This window comes from Giraffa tippelskirchi, chromosome X, assembly GCF_054371585.1.
Source record: "Giraffa tippelskirchi isolate mGirTip1 chromosome X, T2T-mGirTip1v1.2.pri, whole genome shotgun sequence".
NCBI classification, from domain to species: Eukaryota; Metazoa; Chordata; class Mammalia; order Artiodactyla; family Giraffidae; genus Giraffa; species Giraffa tippelskirchi.
In genome coordinates this window covers 132,454,684-132,473,324 of record NC_137289.1, presented here as the reverse complement: position 1 = coordinate 132,473,324, position 18,641 = coordinate 132,454,684, and the positions used below count along the sequence as shown (strand labels likewise).

At 41.7% G+C, this 18,641-nt stretch overlaps 1 protein-coding gene across 9 annotated transcripts in view; it reads left to right on the top strand.

Annotated features, from left to right (window-relative positions):
* Nucleotides 1-18,641, top strand: part of POLA1 (DNA polymerase alpha 1, catalytic subunit) — a 390,759-nt gene that overhangs the window by 284,898 nt on the left and 87,220 nt on the right. For 8 of the 9 annotated variants that reach the window (XM_081567913.1, XM_081567916.1, XM_081567914.1 and 5 more), the window contains one exon: nucleotides 14,900-16,064. The exons of the other annotated variant lie outside the window; for it this stretch is intronic. In XM_081567913.1, coding sequence (XP_081424039.1) covers nucleotides 14,900-15,045 — 146 coding nt within the window. In that variant the 3' untranslated portion in view covers nucleotides 15,046-16,064. Of the gene's footprint in view, nucleotides 1-14,899; nucleotides 16,065-18,641 lie in introns of those variants that run through there. 9 annotated transcript variants of the gene reach the window in all.

Below are 18,641 nucleotides of genomic sequence, written 5' to 3'. Positions count from 1 at the left end.
CAGTTGCTTGATAACAGCTTTTTTCATTCCATAGTTTTGACAGTTTGTGTGTGTTGCCATATCTAGTGTAAACTAAAACATCACTGTCATTCTGTTTTTCTTTTGTATGTGGCTTCTTTTTTTTTTCATCTTTAGGATAATGAAAAAGATGGGCTTTTCACTTGTAGACTAGAGTAAGGCAAGTTGTGTGTGGAAATTAGCGTGTGTTTATGAGTTTTGAAAGATTCAAGTTGACAGCAGAACACTGCTTTAAATAATTTTTTTCTCCATATTGCTGCAGTAAAAGTATAAGTGGGATGTTTAAGTTTTCTGTTAATCTTTTGATAAATAGCAAATCTCAAGCATCTGTGTGGGTACCTATATTATTTATCTGTGGTGAATGAATACAATTAACATCTCTAGCGCTCCTGGCTATGCAGCCGTTGAGAAATGGAAAGCATTCTGTTACTTGTCTCAGAGGGCTTTGCTCCACCTTGATATTTTCAGTCCCCGTGTATGTTTCCCATCACCTGGTGGATCCCCCATCCCACCTGCTTCTGCCAAGTTCATAGCTAAATGAACTCATCCGTCTGTTTGAGAAACAGCAGGGTTTCGTTGTTGTTGTTTATCTGGTCTTTGTTTTTCTAGAGGAACTCTAGAAACTAAATTGCATTGACACTGTTTTCGAGGCTGCAGGGGAGACAGGGGTCCAAGAACACGTGTCAGGGTCATAGCTATCTTTACTCATCAGTTGCAAACTCACAGATTCTTCAGATTCAGAGAGGGTCCCATACCTGGGAGACCTTCCCCCCTCCAGCCCTGATACCCTTTTATGTGTGGAAATCTCAGTGAGGTTATTTTGCCATCAAACCAAATTTTGCTGTAGTGTAGCAAAGCTCCCAGTGCCGTCATCTGGCATGTTACAGACAAATTCCAATTACTTTTATACTTCTAGCTATTGTTAAACACTACAAGCTAGCTGACAGTAAAATTATAAATACAGGTGTTGTCACACTACACTATAATCAGAATTTTAATTTGAATTTTCATTTGTAAAGGCTTTTTTTCCCACATGAAAATGGGAATAGAATTAGTTTTATTGACAGTAAAAAGACATTTTGAAAGCTTCCTAAATCATTACCTGTATTTAGCAGGAGGAAAAATTGTATATGTCCATGTAAAAAGAAGAGTTTTATTATCACATATTTACTCATTATATTTGGTGGTAAATAAAACGGGGAAGACATGTTTGACAAATGATTGACGGAACTCACTAGGTTTTTGCTTCATCAGAACAATAGACAGGCATAAATATATATTTTGCTTTTGTTTTGTTCTGCTATTACTAATGCAGACCTGTAGACAAAATCATCTTCCAACAAATTAAGTACAGCCTGTTGGGAGTCTGCATGCCATGCTCAACTTTTTATTTGGCAATTTTCTCTTCTTCCCTGGATTCATCATCTGTGGTGCTCTTTTTTCCCCCTTCATGTGGTGGTTGGAGTGGGTTCCCCCTTCTCAAGTCCCTTTTTTTCCCTCAAGGCATTTAGTGTCGTGTCTGCCAGATTTCAGTGATGAGCAGCGAATTGCTTTTAAAGTGGGCATTATGCCAGTTCAGCAGCACAATGGAAAACCAATCTTCCACCATTCTACTTTTGATGCTGTTATTGTAGCATTTTAGATAACTGCTGCCACAAAAAGAAAAAAAAAGATGTGCTCAATTGCTACCAGTTAGTCAAGTTAAATCCAGAGTAGCATTAAAATTACTCTGAAAACTGTTTGTCAGAGGTCATGTGCCGTCTGTGGCTGCCACACATAGGATAGATGTTCTGTTCTGGTGGGTTTTTTTCCCTTTATTATTACTGTGACTGACCACCTCTCTAAATAGCCCTCCACTGCCTGTTTACTTATTGTCTTCACCTCCCTGTTGAAAAAATGTGTCAAACAGAAATGTTGAAAAGTTTCTTTAAAGTGCTGGAAATAGCAGGAGAGTGAGTTGTTCAGGGTGCTAGAGTTTGTACAGTGTGAAAGCAAAAAAAAAAGTGTGGGGAGAGCAAGAACATAATTCTCTGGTTTCTATAGCAAGATTACTGTTTTCTTCTTTTTATCTTCACTTTTCAACCACTGGGTTCACTGTTCTACGTTTTTCTTAATAGCAGAAATGGAATTTATCCTCTCTCCATCTCGAGTCCCTCCCCGCTTCCACTGGGTTTGCTTGTGAATGAAAAGGACTCCTACTATGACTACAGGACAGATGGCAGCTGTATGTGTTGTATTTGATGTATTTTGGAGTGAGCCATATTTTTAAATTCAAGGCCAATGGATGGGCTATTTTGAGGGTGGCAGTAACACTATACTTCAAGCCTGCTGCATTTCCACAGAATTTATTTAGACTTCTAAAATTACATAAATAGCCTATAATCTGTGCTCAAAATAATCGAGTTGTGATCTATTAGATGTATTATAATAATAATAAAACTAACTCAGGTTTCTGAACTGCCTTCTAAAGAAAGTATGTTGATTTATCTTTATACTATTTCTAATGGATTTTTCTATGTTAACCATATCTATTATATAAAGGCAGGCATTAAAATTTTTTTTTGAGGTAACATTGGCTTATAACATTATTTAAGTTTCATGTATACAACATGTATTTCTACTTCTGTATGTATTACAGTGTGCTCACAACCAAAAATTCAGTTTCTATCCCTCACCATACAGTTGATCACCTTTACCCATTTCGCCCTCATCTCCCCCACCCTGCCCCGATTTCCCCTCTATTAACCACTACTCTGGTCTCTGTATCTATGTGTTTGGTGGGTTAGGTTGGGTTTGTTCATTTACTTATTTTGTTTGTTGTTTGTATAAGAGTAAAAATCATATGGTATTTCTCTTTCACATAAGAGTAAAATCATATGGTATTTCTCTTTCTCCATCTGACTTACTTCACTTAGCATAATACCCTCAAGATCCATCTATGTTGTTGTTGCAAATGGCAAGATTTTGCCCTTTTATGGCCGAGTGATATTCCATTGTATATATACACCACATCTTTATCCATTCATCCATTGATGGACACTTACATTGTTTCCATGTCTTTCTTGGCTCTTGTAAATAATGCTATAATGTACACAGGGGTGCATATATCTTTTTGTATACTTTTCATATTCTTTGGGTAAATAGAAGTGAGATAGCTGGATCATTTTGAGGAATTTCTGTACTGTCTTCCATGTTGACTAAGGCAGACAAATTTGTCTGTTTTGTTCATTTCTGTATCCCAGGGCTTAGAACAGTTTTCTGGCACATAGTAAGTGCTCAATAAATATTTTTTGAATGATTTAGTCTTTTATTCCTTCCTTCACTGCTGTCCCATCCCAAATTATACTTGAAACCCAGTGGGTACTCAATATTTGTTGAATAAACAAGTAGAGAAGGCCAAACTTGAGTCATTTGCCAGTACGAGATATGATCGTTCCATTGTAGAGATGAAGACAGACAAATTATCCACCAGTCAATAGTCTACGAGTTCTCAGCTTTATGTTAGTTTAGAGTTCTTTCCAGAGACCATGGTTTTCTGGGCTTGTATTCAAGTATGTTTCAGATCCATATTTTCTTCAGTTTCTAGTTTAACATTTAATGTTGGCTAAAGTATTCAAGAAAAGGCCCTGGTGGTGATGTAGTCTGTATTCACAGCCAGCCCATCCGCTAGTGCCATCTCAATGAAACCAGTGCATGGTCTCTCTGGTGTGAGTTATCCTGTCTTAACATGGGAAGGAGGCTGCCCTCCATAATGGGATGTATCCTTGATAGCAGTTACACCTCCCTCAGCACCATTTATCCCCTCCAGTATTCTTGCGTGGAGATTCCATGGACAGAGGAGCCTGGTAGGCTGCAGTCCATGGGGTCACAAAGAGTTGGACACGACTGAGTGACTAACACTTTCACTTTTTCAGCACCATTTGCCTTTTCTGGGGAATTGTGGTTTAGGTATTGTCATTCCCTCACATCCTCCACTAGCAGCCTCCCTGGAACTCCCTGCTTCCATCTGTGAAGTGAAGGAAATGAGGGCCTTAGAGGCTGCTTAACAAGGTCAGAAGCTTTGGAGAATTCAGTGCCTTAATCAAGAACCATACTATGAAAGAGGCACACCACTCTTCCTTTTAATCATCAAGTTGTAAATGTGACGCAGCATTAAATGGATAGCAACAATTTGCAAATCAATAAGACCCATTTTGTAATTAGCTTTGGACTATGCATTAAAAAGTATACATTGAGGATTATGTTAGTAAAACTGCAGAGCAGTGTGTGGGTTCTTTGTTGGCAGCTAAAAATGTACATATTAAACATAGAGAAATGGAGATGATGAGTGTCTCTAGCTATTAACAGATTCTCTCAAAAGAATGCCTCGATAGAAGCCTCTTCTATATATATATAGAATACATACTTGCGCCTGGTCTTAGTTGCGGCATGTAGGATCTAGTTCTCTGACCGGGGTTCAAACCGGGCTCCCTGCATTGGGACCACAAAGTCTTAGCCACTAGACCACCAGGAAAGTCCCAAAGCCTCTTCTTTTAAGGAGCATATAAAAGGATTTTCCCAAGTTTTACCACAAAGGTTATGTGTTTGAGAAAAATCGAGAAATGTGCAATAGAACATTCCCTATGAGTTCATTCCATCTTTTCTTCTCTACTCATTTGATCTTCATCCCAGAAGAACCACAGAACACCACTCAAATAAGAATTTGGATTTTTTGTGTGCTTAGTCATTCATGTCCGACTCTTTGCAACCCCATAGTACAGTCTATGTACTGCTGGTTCCTCTGTCCATGGGGATCCTCCAGGCAAGAATACTGGAGTGGGTTGCCCTGCCCTCCTCCAGGGGATCTTCCCAACCCAGGGATCAAACCCAGGTCTCCTGCACTGTAGGCGGATTCTTTACCATCTGAGCCACCAGGGAAGCCTGTGGCTGATTCATGTTGATGTATGGCAAAAACCATCACAATATTGTAAAGTAACTATCCTCCAACTAAAATAAATAATTAAAAAAAAGAATTTGGATTTTTATTAGAGCAGATTGAAACATCTATAAAACGAACCATTTGGCCTTACATGCCCTAGCATCAGCATTATACTGGGGGGTAGAGGGGAGGAAGATGAGCATCTTCGTTCTAGCATCCTGCATCAACATGTACTAAAATTCTAAAAGACTTTCAGTTGTTTGGGCCAAACATGGGGCATCTTCTATAAGAGTGCTGGGGAGAACTTGTGCTTTTTGATATCTTTTGGCCATGCAGCACTATATGTGGGATCTTACTCCCCAACCAGGAGTTAAACCCACATCCACTGCAGTGGAAATGCAGAGTCTTAACCACTGAACCGCCAGGGAATCTGTGCTCCCTACCCCCAAGAACTTGTGCTTTTTTAAATCTCAATCATGCAGACTGGGGAGTAGGAGAGAGTGAGTTACTCTTTGTGTTGTGTCCCTCCACAGAGTTTAGAGAAAAGAGCACGAGCAGAGGTATGGCCTTGCAAAAAGCTTCTTGGTCCAGTTTTCTCATGGGTATCCTGTCTCTTCTGTTTAACTTACAAGCAGGGTTGTTGTTATACCTTTCAACATTATAGGGCAAAGGTTAGCCAACTATGGCCACTTGTTTCTGTCAGTAAAGTTTTAGTGAAACACAGCCATGCCCATTTGCTTTTAAACTGTCCATGGCCACAAGTGGCAGTAGTTGGCTAACCCTTGCCCTATGATATTGAAAGGTATAAAATACCAAAGTTTTTGGACTGCTTCGAGTAATGAAATACCACCCCCCCCCCACCACCATTTGGAAGTCAACCAGAATGGTCAGCTTGGCCACCTTTGTGAGCAGGAAGCCTAAAGGGGCTCTCTCTTTCAAGAGAAAGCCTTCTGTAATTTTTCAGTCACCCTTCCCAAATTCTTGCTAAATTATCTAGGGAGAATTTACATTTCATTCAGCTTGTATTTTATATTTCTCAGTAACTTTACTTAGGCCACCTAATCTCACAAGAGCCTTTAGCTTTTCTCTAAGAAAGTGTTCTTTCCTTAAGACACTCAGTTTCCTTAGAGCCTTGATGTTAGTTTGTAGTAGAGAAGGGATGCCAGTATTAAAACTGGTAAGTAAGCAGGGACAATGCCATTAGTTCTCCAGGACAACCTTGGAGTCTTTCAAAGGGAGAAGAGTTTACAGAGAGGGACAGTGGCCATCTTGATGACAACTAGTTAAGGTTTTGAGATATGTGGTCAATTCTGATGAAACTGGTAGAGAATCCTATTAAAGAGTATCATTGTCATATCCTGGAATGGAATACAACCATGGTGTCAGGTTTCCAAGAGACAAATCATATTAGCTTAATGGAAGAACTTATCCCAGAGAAAGTACAGCATATCAATTCATAGAATTTAAGCGGTAGAGGTTGCTAATCCTGATGCCCTGAAAACACTGGTATTTCAGACTTCATGGTTGGTTCTTTGAGTAGCTAAATTGCTTTAATATTTAGATTGTATCTGATGAGTCAGAAATACAAAACCACATCATTTTACATAAACATTAAATCCAGAGCAGCCAAAAAATCTGGTACAGAATTTTTTTTGTATATTTTCCTTGCATAATGAGTTTGATGTCATTTTAAAAATCTGCCTTTAACTTGCTCTCTTTGCTTTTTCTCAGATTTTTGTAAGATCTTAGGTTTACCCTCATTCCTTAGGCACTCCATACTGAATCAGTTAGTTCTCTGTAATACATACCTCAACAAGTTGGCAAATAATATATTTATTTATATTTTCCTGTATTCTCACCATTTGTGCAGGGAAGTGCCCCTCTCTGATAGGCCATTTCTAAGATGGCACCCAGTGATCCCTGCATCTCTCTTGTGCAATAGCCTCTTCCTTTGCTGGACCAAGTAACAAAAGGGATGGGGTATCACTTCTGAGATTAAGTTACAAAAGATTTTGACTTCTCTATTGAGCATGCACTCTCATTCTCTTGCTCACTCACTCTGAGGGAAACCAGCTGCCATGTTGTAAGTTGCCCTGTGGATAAGCCTGCATGATTAGAAACTGAGGCCTACATCCAGCACCTTGAGAGGAATATATATGTACAGTCATTTATTATATTAATAATATTGTATTGCTAGAATACCTATTTGATTTGAATTAATAAAAAATTTTCACATTTTCCTCCATGAAGACTGTAATTCTCACCGTCTTGGGGTATGACATCTATAGATACACAAATTGGAAGGGAATGTTCAAAACCCATGAACAAACATGGAACCTAGGAACGGTCGAGAGCCCTTGGAATAACTATAGCCGCATCCATCCCTGGTGTGCAGAAGGGAAAGGGTGTTGAAGGAGACTTGCCTTATTGTTAGGATCGAGGCAGTCACAGCTTCTTTTCTGTCCTCTTCTAGAAAGTGACAGTGGCCCTGGGCCATGATCATAGCAAAACTGTTAGCTTCACATCCAGCTCTGGCCCAATCATAGTTGCGTACAGTTTACATGGATTAGAACTGTGCCTGACACAGTAGCATGGGCTGTGAGAATAAGAGGCTGGTGAAAAGGGAAGATAGCCAGAGGATTAAGGAGCAACCAAGGCAAGGCCTATCTGTGCTCTTTTGCTTTTATTCCTAAGAGGACAAGAGTTTAGCTGGTGACATAGCCTTCAGCCCCGACAGGGAGTGTGGAAGCTGTTCTCTTGGGTGCTCCTTGTGCATATGTGCTACACCTTAAGGGCTTTTTTTCTTCCATCTGCAGAAAATAAGCATTTACACTGGACTGTAGCTTTTCCCACCTATCTATCGCGATCACTGTCAGTCGCCAACATTTGTTGAGTGTATTAATAACTTGATCCCAGAAACTGCCTTAGTACACTAGCTCTTCAACCTACTCGTTCATTAAAGTGAATAAAAATAAGCATGGGCTTGACATTCACAGGTAAGAGCTCAGAAATGAGTCCAGAATTTTCAGTTCTGAAGTCAATGCCAACTCCAATCTACACTTATTGCATTTAATACATATACATTTTCTTTTCCTCCCCTGTCTGCCCTTCCCTGCCAAGAGTGTGCCAGCCCACACCCACACCCTATTAACTCTCCAGGTAAATGATTTCCAGGTCCTGTGGGTAGTGCATGTCACCAAACAGCGCATTAATCAATCTGAATTTTTTTATGCACACAGGTTTAGAAACCATGTAAGTAGAGATTAAGATAATTAAACATCAAGATTAGAAATGGTATGTGAACAATAAAGATACTGTGTATCCTTCTTGGGTATTGTTTCTGGCGCAAGGCTTTGAAAGCCTGGAGTCTTCAGGGAGAGTGGTACCAGTAAAAAATGTTATTTCAATGCTATAAGGCTATGAAGTCATTGCAATCAGACATACTTGAAAATTTTTTACTTCTGGTCCTCAGTGGGGGAGCAGGGGGTGTACACTTAGCAGAATCTGGGAATCTTTAAAACACAAATTCACACATTTCTCACCCTCCCTTTCCACACAAGGATCTATGAGAATGGAGTTAGGTGATGAACACTGGATGGATGTATTGAAAAATAGACTTCCCAGTTGGTTCTATTTTCTCACCTCTCAACCCAACTTTACCACCCCCACCCCTAAGCACTACTGACCTGGGGCTAGTCATATTTGCTTTTTTTTTTTCCATTGGAGCATTATTGCTTTACAATGTTGTGTTGATTTCTGCCATATAACGACATGAATCAGCCATAGGTGTACATATGTCCCCTCCCTCTTGAACCTCGCTTTCACCCCACATCTTTACTCTTGACTGTCATGAAACATTGATTAGACATTAAGATATTTGGAATGTTTCTGGAACTTCCCTGGTGGTCCAGTGGCTAAGACTCTGAGCTCCTAATGCAGGGGCCGGGGTTCAATCCCTGGTCAGGGAACTAGATCCCCACATGGCTCAACTAAAGATCCTGCATGCCAAATAAATAAGTTAATTAAAAAAAAAAGATATTTGGAATATTTCCATTTTCTCATGATTTCAGGTGTATTTGAAAAATAGCACTCACATCAAATTCATTGTAGTTGCCATCTATCCCCTTGGCTTTGATTAAATTACAAGCTCATAGACTTGAGGGCCATGAACGTGTTTGCAAATTGTATTAGCAACCATACTGGGGGGTTTGGGGAGAAACTGATGTGTTTTCTTGTGGGACAATAACTCAGAACTCTAGGCGTTTGGTAGAGTTTATCATTAATAAAACTTAGCTTCATATTGGAAACTGCTTGTTGAAGGTCAGCATTTTATTGCTACTTATTCTGCCCAAATGCATATAGAACCATTTGAAGAATAAGATCTTGCTCAGTATAGCCATAAGAGTTCTGATAGTTCTGATAGTTAACAGTATACAGTATTCTTACATACCACAATGATGGCTCTTTTTAAATATTAGGATAGTTTTAAAAAATGGCAATAAAGGCATTGTAATTCATAGAACATGCTGTAATACAGAGATACATGTAAAATACAATCTGTGTACCTGATTGCAGGTAACAGAGTTAAATGTGCCAGCAATTTCAAACACAGTTTGATATTTCCTATAATAAAATATAATGCAAAAAAATTAAATATCCAATATCAATGGATTCTAAATGGTTTTGATATTTCTTTTTGTCCTTTCCCATGAAGAGTAATTTATTTCCCTTTTTAAAGTGTGGGCAGAATGATTACTAGCGCACTGTAATGTAATTGTGTTGCATTGATAAAATAAAAATTGTCCTTTATCTGTGTCCTGATAATGTTCAATTTACAGGCTGGCTTCTCTGCCACCTCTTCAGTGCTTTGAGTATTCCAGCTCTCCTCCCTTCCTGCTCTGAGAGCGCACAGAACTGTTTGAAATCCACTGGTACAATTGTCAAATCAATTATTCATTCTCTGCAATTATGCTCGCACAAAGAACATTTTGCTGGTCTGAATGATGATTAAATTAACAGCTATTCCAGCTGCCTGATAACATCTAATAGAATATTCATAAGCCCAAAATGGAATGAATTATCTCCATTAACTTCATCATGCTCACTTAATTACATGCTTGTTATTGTATTTACACCTTGTTAGATACCGCTGAAGCTGATCCAGTGGCTGGCCGGGAATTGGAAGCGTCTGTCATGGGGCAGTTGGAGCGCGTTTTGTAGGAAATGCTATTTATTTTAAATGCTCCACCTGCTGGGAGCCGAGGTTAGTCAGCAGCACTGAGATGAATTGGGAAACGGGGTGTAAAAAGAAATAATGTGCTTCTGACAGGCTCCGTGGCTTTTAAGTTGCTCTCATTCAGCCACTTCACAAAAAATTATTTTATTCCATCTCTCAGTGATGATGACATGATTGCTTTTGGGTAATCATTTACCATTCTGATTTTATTTTTTGAAGTAAATTGTCTGAAGTAATAGGTTCTTGGAATTACAGCATGCCTTGCTTTTTTCTTAGAACTTTATTTAAGCTTGTCTTCCAGCATTTAACCCGAGTCCCCTCTTTCGTTTGATCTTCTAACTTTATTTATACAACAGTGCTTAATGATCCTGCACAATGTGTTTTTTCCCCTCTCTGTAACCCCCCCCCAAAAAAAAAAAAATTCTGTCCAGTGTGGTTGACAGTACTTTTTATAACCTCAGCAAGGGGGCTGCATGGGCAATTTTCTTCCGACATGACACATACAAACACCCAAAACCCAGTCCTGATAGAATCACTTCATCCAGTTGAAAGGAAATTTTTGATCTCTTTCAAGGTGACTCTTTCTCCACTGAAACATGGTAAGGGGCACGACTCTCCCCTTCTATTTTTCACTCTAGACGTGGCATTCTTTACGTCTGTTCGTCCCATCTCCTCCCCTCTCCCATTGCCCTCTGCTCTTTCCAAACTTCCACATACCAGCCCTTCCTGGTGGTGGGGCCCAACAGCGCCTCCCTTCGCTTGGAGAGGGAAGGGCACTGCTCACCACCACCAGGCGCGGCAAGCCTGTGTTTATTGAACATGAACCAGACCAGTAGCAGAGAGAATTATAATCACACTTCTAAATACTTGTCAGATCAGCCCAGTAGAGCACTTGAATGAAACCATGGATATTTTATTCTCTTTGAAGGCTGTATTGTGGTATCAACAAAAAAAGAAGAGAAAAAATGGAAGATAATTATTTATAAGTAGGACTGGAGCTAGGTAGTAGATTAACAGAGAGACTCTTCAGGTCTTAGAAATATTTTAGCATCTAAGACGTGATTTAATGGGTAACAGTGGTCCTCTAGGCATTGATTACTTGATGAATGCATCATATGCTGTGTGTGCCTGGCACTGTGCCTTGTACATTTTTTTCTAAATAAGAATTCAGTGGGAGATGATATTTTTTTTCTTTCTTATTTGGATGGAGAAATGTTTATATACGTGTCATTTGATTTGCGGCCCTAAATGTATTTGTTTGTCCTTGAAACAGGGATGTCACTTGATCTTTCAGATCCCCTGTGTTGTCCAGACTTGGTTATTGATTGATATTCAGGAGAAAGACAGCCAGGCCAGAGGCTCCAATAGCTGTCTATGAGTTGGATGGTTTTAAATCGTAAAGAGGTTTTCCTTCAAAATTCCCAAAGCTTCCTGTGTTCCGCCCCTTACAGCAAAGCTCACGTTGCATTGAGGGAGGGAGGCTATGGATTAGAAAAGTGGGAAAGCAGAGAACGGTATGGTGGGAAGCCATGCAATTAAAAAACTGACTGAAATTATTACCTGATTTCATAATTGACAGAATATTTAATTCAGATATAGTAAATTGACACACCTCTACACAGAGACAATTATGACTGACTGTATAACACCTGACAGAATCAATTATAACTGACTGTTGTTTGATACCTTTGCACGGAAATAAATGAAACAGACATTCAGAACCGAGACGGCTGCTGCCTTGTGTGCCTAAGGCTGCCTTAATTAAAATAAAATAACCAGTAGGTGATGTTAAAAATGTCTTTGCCTTGTGGTTTGTAGTTCAGTGTGTTTCTTTAAGTCCAAAAAGGGTTTTACAAAGAGTAAAGCTGAAAAGAGATTTTTAGTTTACTGACACAGAAATAAAATATCTGAAATAGAGATGGTTTCCTTAGATGGGAGAATACTCCATTTAAAAAAAAAAAAACACAGCTCTGACATCTTATTTAATCCATTAACTTTTAAATAAAATATTTCAGACAAGTTCAACATGCGGATGATGGTCTAGTTCATCCCATATAGAACATACTGTAGCTTGCATGATTTTGAGGTTTTAGACTCTTAATTAGTAGAAACCAACTTTTAAATTAGCAGTTAATTTTCTTGTCTGATAAAACATTGTGTGGATAATTAATGTATAGGCTCACTTGGTTTTCATTGTTTTCACAGGGCTTGGGGACAGGATATTTTTTGGTAATGAGTATATAACCCTAAGGAATCCCCATGTAGAAAGGACAAGGTTAAAAAAGCTGTAGATATATGTTCCCCCAAATGTTATTCCCAGGAAAAGTAGATTTGCTTTGTTGGTGTATTACAATGAGTGATTTGGTGATACTTCTGTCCATTAGGGTATATTTTGCTGATGTGCTTGTGTGTAGGAAGAGTATTTCCTTCCCCGTCTGGATGAAGTTTGGATTTTTTTGTGCTAATTGTTGAGACAGCAACAGCTATGGCCTGTGGCATCTCTGTGGATGGGGCAGGATGACTGCACATCTCTGCTGCTTGCCTGATGGCCTCTTCCCTGACTCCCAGAGCCAGAGCAGAGAGAAGGAATCTGCTTCTACCGGCTACGTTAACTGATTTCCACCATTTAACCCTGTTTTCCCTTGAGTTCTAAAGTGGCAGGTGAGTGTAGCGTTAAGAGAAACAGGGTGATGGAAGCCTAACGTGGGTGGCCCAGGTGCCCAACACAGAGAGAGGAAAACTACAAAGAAGGGGTGAGCCCTTTCTCCCCACAACTCCCACCCCCAGTGCAGCCTGTGCAGTTCTTTTTCCTAGAAGACCTTCCAAACGTTATTGATTCGATTCTCATTGGAGAAGCAAGTAGGAGCCTTTATCTGCATCTCTAACTGGCGTGGAATGGTGCCTCTGCCGTATTGACCGGCTATGGGATATTACTGGTGGTCACAGTTGTCTTTTGCGAAGAAGAGCACCGAGTGACGCTGGTTGTCATTCTAACTCCGCTGTGTGGCAGCGTAAATAGTCCCCTTTCTAACCAACCTGGTGGGAAAAGTCAATATCCCATCAGCAGAGGAGGTAAACACATCAGGAGCTGTGCCCTCTCTCTTCCTCCCCTGCTCCATCTCACCGCAGCTCTGTAAATGTCTCTCCCCGGTCACACATGCATTTGTGTCATTCACACGCACGGGGCGCCGGCCGGCCGCCACTGCTTGGGCCATTGTTGTGTATTCCCAGACTCCGATAATTAGAACTTTCAAAGTGTCTTTCTCTCCTTGCTTAACGATGCGCCCTCTCTCTCTCTCTCTTTTTTGCCTCTTTTTCCACCCGCTTTGGGCATTTAAATCCTCTCTACAAAACTTTCTGTTGTTGTTTTTTGAAAGGCAATTGATGTAATTTAGAAAAGGTTGTGGAGAACAAACGTGAATGTGTAGCTAAGGAACAAAAATCTGGAGACTGAGTCTTCATTTTCCGGGTGTTTTGTAGACTTCACTGTTGCTCTGTTGTTTCCGTGGGGTTTTTTCTTTGGGTGATTGATGTGCCCTCCCTTCCATGTTTCCTTCCTGATGCTTTCCTAACCTGGGGCGCCAGGCAGCCTCGCTCCCCCCAGGCTCCTTGGCGTAGGCCAGCATCTGGGGACCTGCCATGTCTATCTGGGAACAGTGAACAGGGGTGCATGGATAGGGGTGCACAGTGAGCCTCACCACGAGTGAGCTCAGGGTTCTGGCTACCTGGCTCGACATTTTTACATCCGAGATCTCCAGCTATGTGTCCTGGGGCAAGTGACTTAACCTCCTCAATCATCAGATGGGGATTTTTTTTAAGGGCCTCTCCAAACACCTCAGAGGGTTCCCAAGCAGCTTTGAGCAAAACTATGTCATCTTAACCATCGTGGGCAGGGTTGGCTACCCCAGGGATCACCCTGTCCCTAAAAGGCCAGACCTGGGTGTCCCAGCCCACTGCTCCTTCCAAAGAACCAAGTTTAGAGGTCTCGGACTCTGAGGGGAGAAAGGAAGGATCTTCTCTCTGGCTGAGAGTGCCCTGGGCAGAATGGGAAAGCCAGGGATGAATGAGTGGAAGGAGCAGGAAGCAGAGAAGGGGCAGCTGCACATCTCAAGTTCAAAGGTACGTGGTGTGTACAAAGAAGAAAAAAGCAATCTTGCCAGTGGACAGGTGCTCTCCAGACAGCATATCCCTTGCCTCTTTGAGCAGAGGAGACTTTGTATAGCAGAGGGATGCAGATGGAAAGGACTAGGAGCTGACTAGGCCCATCTGATCTGGGGAGTTTGCACTGGGAGGCTCTGCCTTCCTTTTGAGGCAAACTAGTTCCTGCCACGCCTGTACTTTGCATGCAGTTGCATGCCTGTGCTCGACAGCACCGCGAACCGGGTGTCTGCGAGTGGAGTTCACCTTGCCTGCCGCACATGGCCATGCACCTGCTGTTCCCATCATTGAGAGTGGCCCTGTCCCCGGTGTGCTTAGTCGGCTAGGTGCTGAGAAGTGGCGGGCAGGGGGAAGGAAGAAAATCTTCTACAGAGGAATCTCGGGGTTCCCTCTCCTCCAGCGTGGGACTGGCCCCAGGAGTAGACCAGCCACAGGACCATGAGGCCATCCGAGACCTGGAGCTGCAAACAGAACTCACAGCTCCTGCTCTAGTGCTTCAGAAATACTGAATGCTTTTTAAAGAAGCTGCTTCTGAGACTTGTAATCCTTTTATTTTTATTTCTTTTTAGATAAATTGAAGAAGCAGTTTCTTACTCCCAAAGTTCTTCAGGACTATAGAAAACTCAAGAACACAGCAGAGCAGTTCTTGTCCCAAAGTGGCTATTCCGAAGTGAACCTCAGCAAACTCTTCGCTGATTGTGCTGTATGGTCCTGAGGGGTTCCAGGAAGTGGACCTGCATCATGGCCCTGGCCGCTTCTCTTGCATCGCTTTTCCTGTGGAACTACTATCATATTTGTGTGGATGTGACTTGGGACGGGGATTATTAAGGGGCAACTGCAAACGTATTGAATCTACCAAACATCAAGGAACAGCAGAAGTACCTTCCTCTGACAATATACCTTGTGCTATTGAAACACCACGAGGAGAACTGGCTGCTTCACATTGGCATTCAGCACTGGATTTCGAGGGGAGGGGGCGGGGAGGGAAGAGAAATTGAGAGTGGCTAGGAGGCAAGTGGCTTTTACCCAGGACCTTCAGCAGAGGAGCCCCCAGAAAGAGGGGTTCACAGAGCCTGGTAGCAGGGCTGGCACTTTGCCTTTTCACATGCCAGTTAAACCCAATCTGAACCCAGTGCTTCCCAGGCCACTGGCTCCAGGAGGAATTGTCCTTCTCCAGTCTTTAAGGGGGGAGATTTAGAAGCTGTGCACTTACTAAATAGATGAAACAGAGCTTACTTGTGTACTGAATTTCTCCAAAGCCCAACCTGCACAGGCATACTGGGCAGCTGTTTTACACTCATCTGCCTTTTTTATTTCCTCAAATAGAAAATCTAGGTAAAGGTTTATACAAAGGGAAAGTACATGTTAAATAGTTTGATATCCTATAGCATCTAATTAAAAATGTGTATAGGCTGGGGCAAGGACCTTTGTATTACATTCACAAAAAATGAGGGGAGGGGTGGTTAATCGGCCTTGATGCTATTTTTCTCATTTCTTCAGAACGCTGCCTTTTTGCCAGAAACCAAACGTATTTCAATGTAGCCATCTTTCCTTTCTTACGTTCTTGGTAAGATTAGAAAACTAAAAAAACATTTCCTTTTATACAGCTATGCTATATTTTTTAAAAAAAATTATCTACCTGTGGAAAAAAAAATCTACAAATGGGTTTTCATAAAGGAAATATATGCTTTGCTTTTTTTTTTTCAGTTCAGAATAAAATTTTCTAAAGGGAAACCTGCTGCAGTGACTCCGTATCAGGTGCAAAGAGTGGACTGGAGGGGGCAGCCAGGAGTAAGGGATAATTGGAAACCATCCTCTGCCCAACCTCAGCCTGCTTATTAGGTCTGTGCTCAGAGATGCTTGGCGTAATGTATGTCCCAGTGTTCTGAGTGGCATTTCAATATACTTTGGGTCCTTTGAGAGATGAAGTATGGCTTCTCATGTGCTTTGCTGACTTGCATATTCAAAGAGAGCTAAGCCAAGAGTCCAGTGCTGTCTCCTTTGGGAGAGCAAGGCTGATGGCCCCTGGAAGAACGGCCCCCACAAGAGAAAGGTCACCCAGCCTGGACCCTAGTGAAGGCATACTTGTTATGTAGTACAGATGATGCCGCCTTATACCTTGCTTTGCCTTCTCTTTTCTTTCCCTCACCCTCTCCTCCTTTCTCTTCTTATATTCAGGTTCTAAGTAGAAACACTTTGGGTTTATGACCATGTCAGTTAATCATTGCCTTGGTACCTCAAGCTCTGCAACCTGTCAGAAGTTGCAGCACCCAGGCTGCTCTGGGAAACTAAGGATTAGTGTGTTTTTTCCTTGTTGTTACCATATAGGATTATAGAGATGGTTCTCTAAGGTATGCTTCCTGTGCCCACACCCCCACTTTGCTTTCTGAAGAGAAAGCATGTTTTCCTTGATTTCTAGGACTGGGGTTATTATGGCAAATACAAAACTTGCTTGTCAAGAAATGCCAGGAGACAGAAACAGCTTCTCACTGGTCTGCTTCTTGTCTCTGCATCTAGATGTAATCATTGTGAGGGCAGGAACCATTTGTGTAGAAAGTGCATAGAAAGTCAGACATTTCTTAGTACTGTTCCCCAAAAAAGCTAACACGGTGGTTGATATTTTCTTATTCAGATCAGTAGCTCCAGGTTAGTTAATAGGATTTTCTGGGAGGCACCTAAGAATTCCAGGAGGCATTTGAAGATTCCAGGATTTTATAGAAAGTTGCAACTTTACGATTGAATGGATCTCTCTGTTAGAAGATTGGAACATGGCATGGTCACTTTTCTCTGAGAAAGGTTTCTTCTTGATTTGCACCGTCTGATAACACATGGGTAGGGTGGGTACGGAGATGCCGCCCACTTTGAAAGGGGGAAATGCCCCATATGTCTTCAGAGGTTCCCTGGCATGGGTGTTAAGCTCAGGTGATAAAAGTGAAACAGGCCGGGTTCCCTCTAGAGAGTGGCAGAACCTCGTGAGCCCGAGTGGCCAAGTCCTCTCCAAAGGAGGCAGGAGTTACTCAGCAATTCTGGGAGGGACAGAGCCCTGGGTGGTCATGGATCACGAGCCAGAAATCCAGATATGGATACAAAGTATCTCAACTTGTAAACTTTGGCAACTAATTTTAAAAAATAAAATTCTAAATGCTGTGGGCCAGACTAAACCTCTAGGATAAATTTTATCCACTCCAGTTGGGAAATAGGGCCCTAAAGGAACCCATCTGGAATTTTTCTGTTTCCTGTTGAGCGTAGGGGCTGCCAACAACGGGGAGCACATTTATTTTGGTCATAACTTGCTAACTCTCCTTCATGTAAAAGGCGATGTGGAGACCGGAAGTTGAAAATCCTACAAAAGCACGCTCAGTTAAGATTTTAATTTGTCCAGGAAACAGATGGAGTTCGTCTTGAGACTGTTGCCCAAGACATGGGGGCGAGTCAAAGTTCACAGACTGGAGTTTGGCAGAGGCTGGTCAAAGGGGATGAATTCACTGCCCCCTACCACCAGCCCCTTCTCCAGCCCATACCTCCTCTTACCTCTAGCACATACAAATGCACCTCAGCATGCCTTTTCGAACAGATTAAAATTAGTTTGGCAGGTAATGGAGAGATAAGGCGGAGAAGGCAATGGCAACCCACTCCAGTACTCTTGCCTGGAAAATCCCATGGATGGAGGAGCCTGGTAGGCTGCAGTCCATGGGGTTGCTAGGAGTCTGACATGACTGAGCGACTTCCCTTTCACTTTTCACTTTCACGCATTGGAGAAGGAAATGGCAACCCACTCCAGTGTTCTTGCCTGGAGAATCCCAGGGACGGGGGAGCCTGGTGGGCTGTCGTCTATGGGGTCGCACAGAGTCGGACACAACTGAAGCGCCTTAGCAGCAGCAGCAGGAGAGAGAAGGAAACTCCAAAAGCAGCTATCTCTATCTTGTTAGGGTTTTATGAAAAACACTAAGCCCCAGATCCTCTTCAGAATTCACTGACCGTCAATTCAGTTCTCCCATCTCCCATCCCAGACTTTAACCCGCCTTGCCTTTCCCTTTCTCTCTCTCTCTCTGCTCACCTAAATATTTCTTAATTGAACGGTTTGCTGTGGAGCTTCCTTATAGCAGTTTAATAGATGAACTCATCTGAGCCAGCCTCAAATTTCAGATTAAAATTCCTTCATCCCGAAGGCAGCATTATCAGGTTGTTGGAGGCTGTTTTCAAACCTTGGTTTTGAATAGCAGCGGCTCTGCATTAATTTAACCACTAAGCTAATAAGTAGGTTTCGTTTTGTTATGCTAAGCTTTATTGCTTTTCTTTTGATCAGAATGG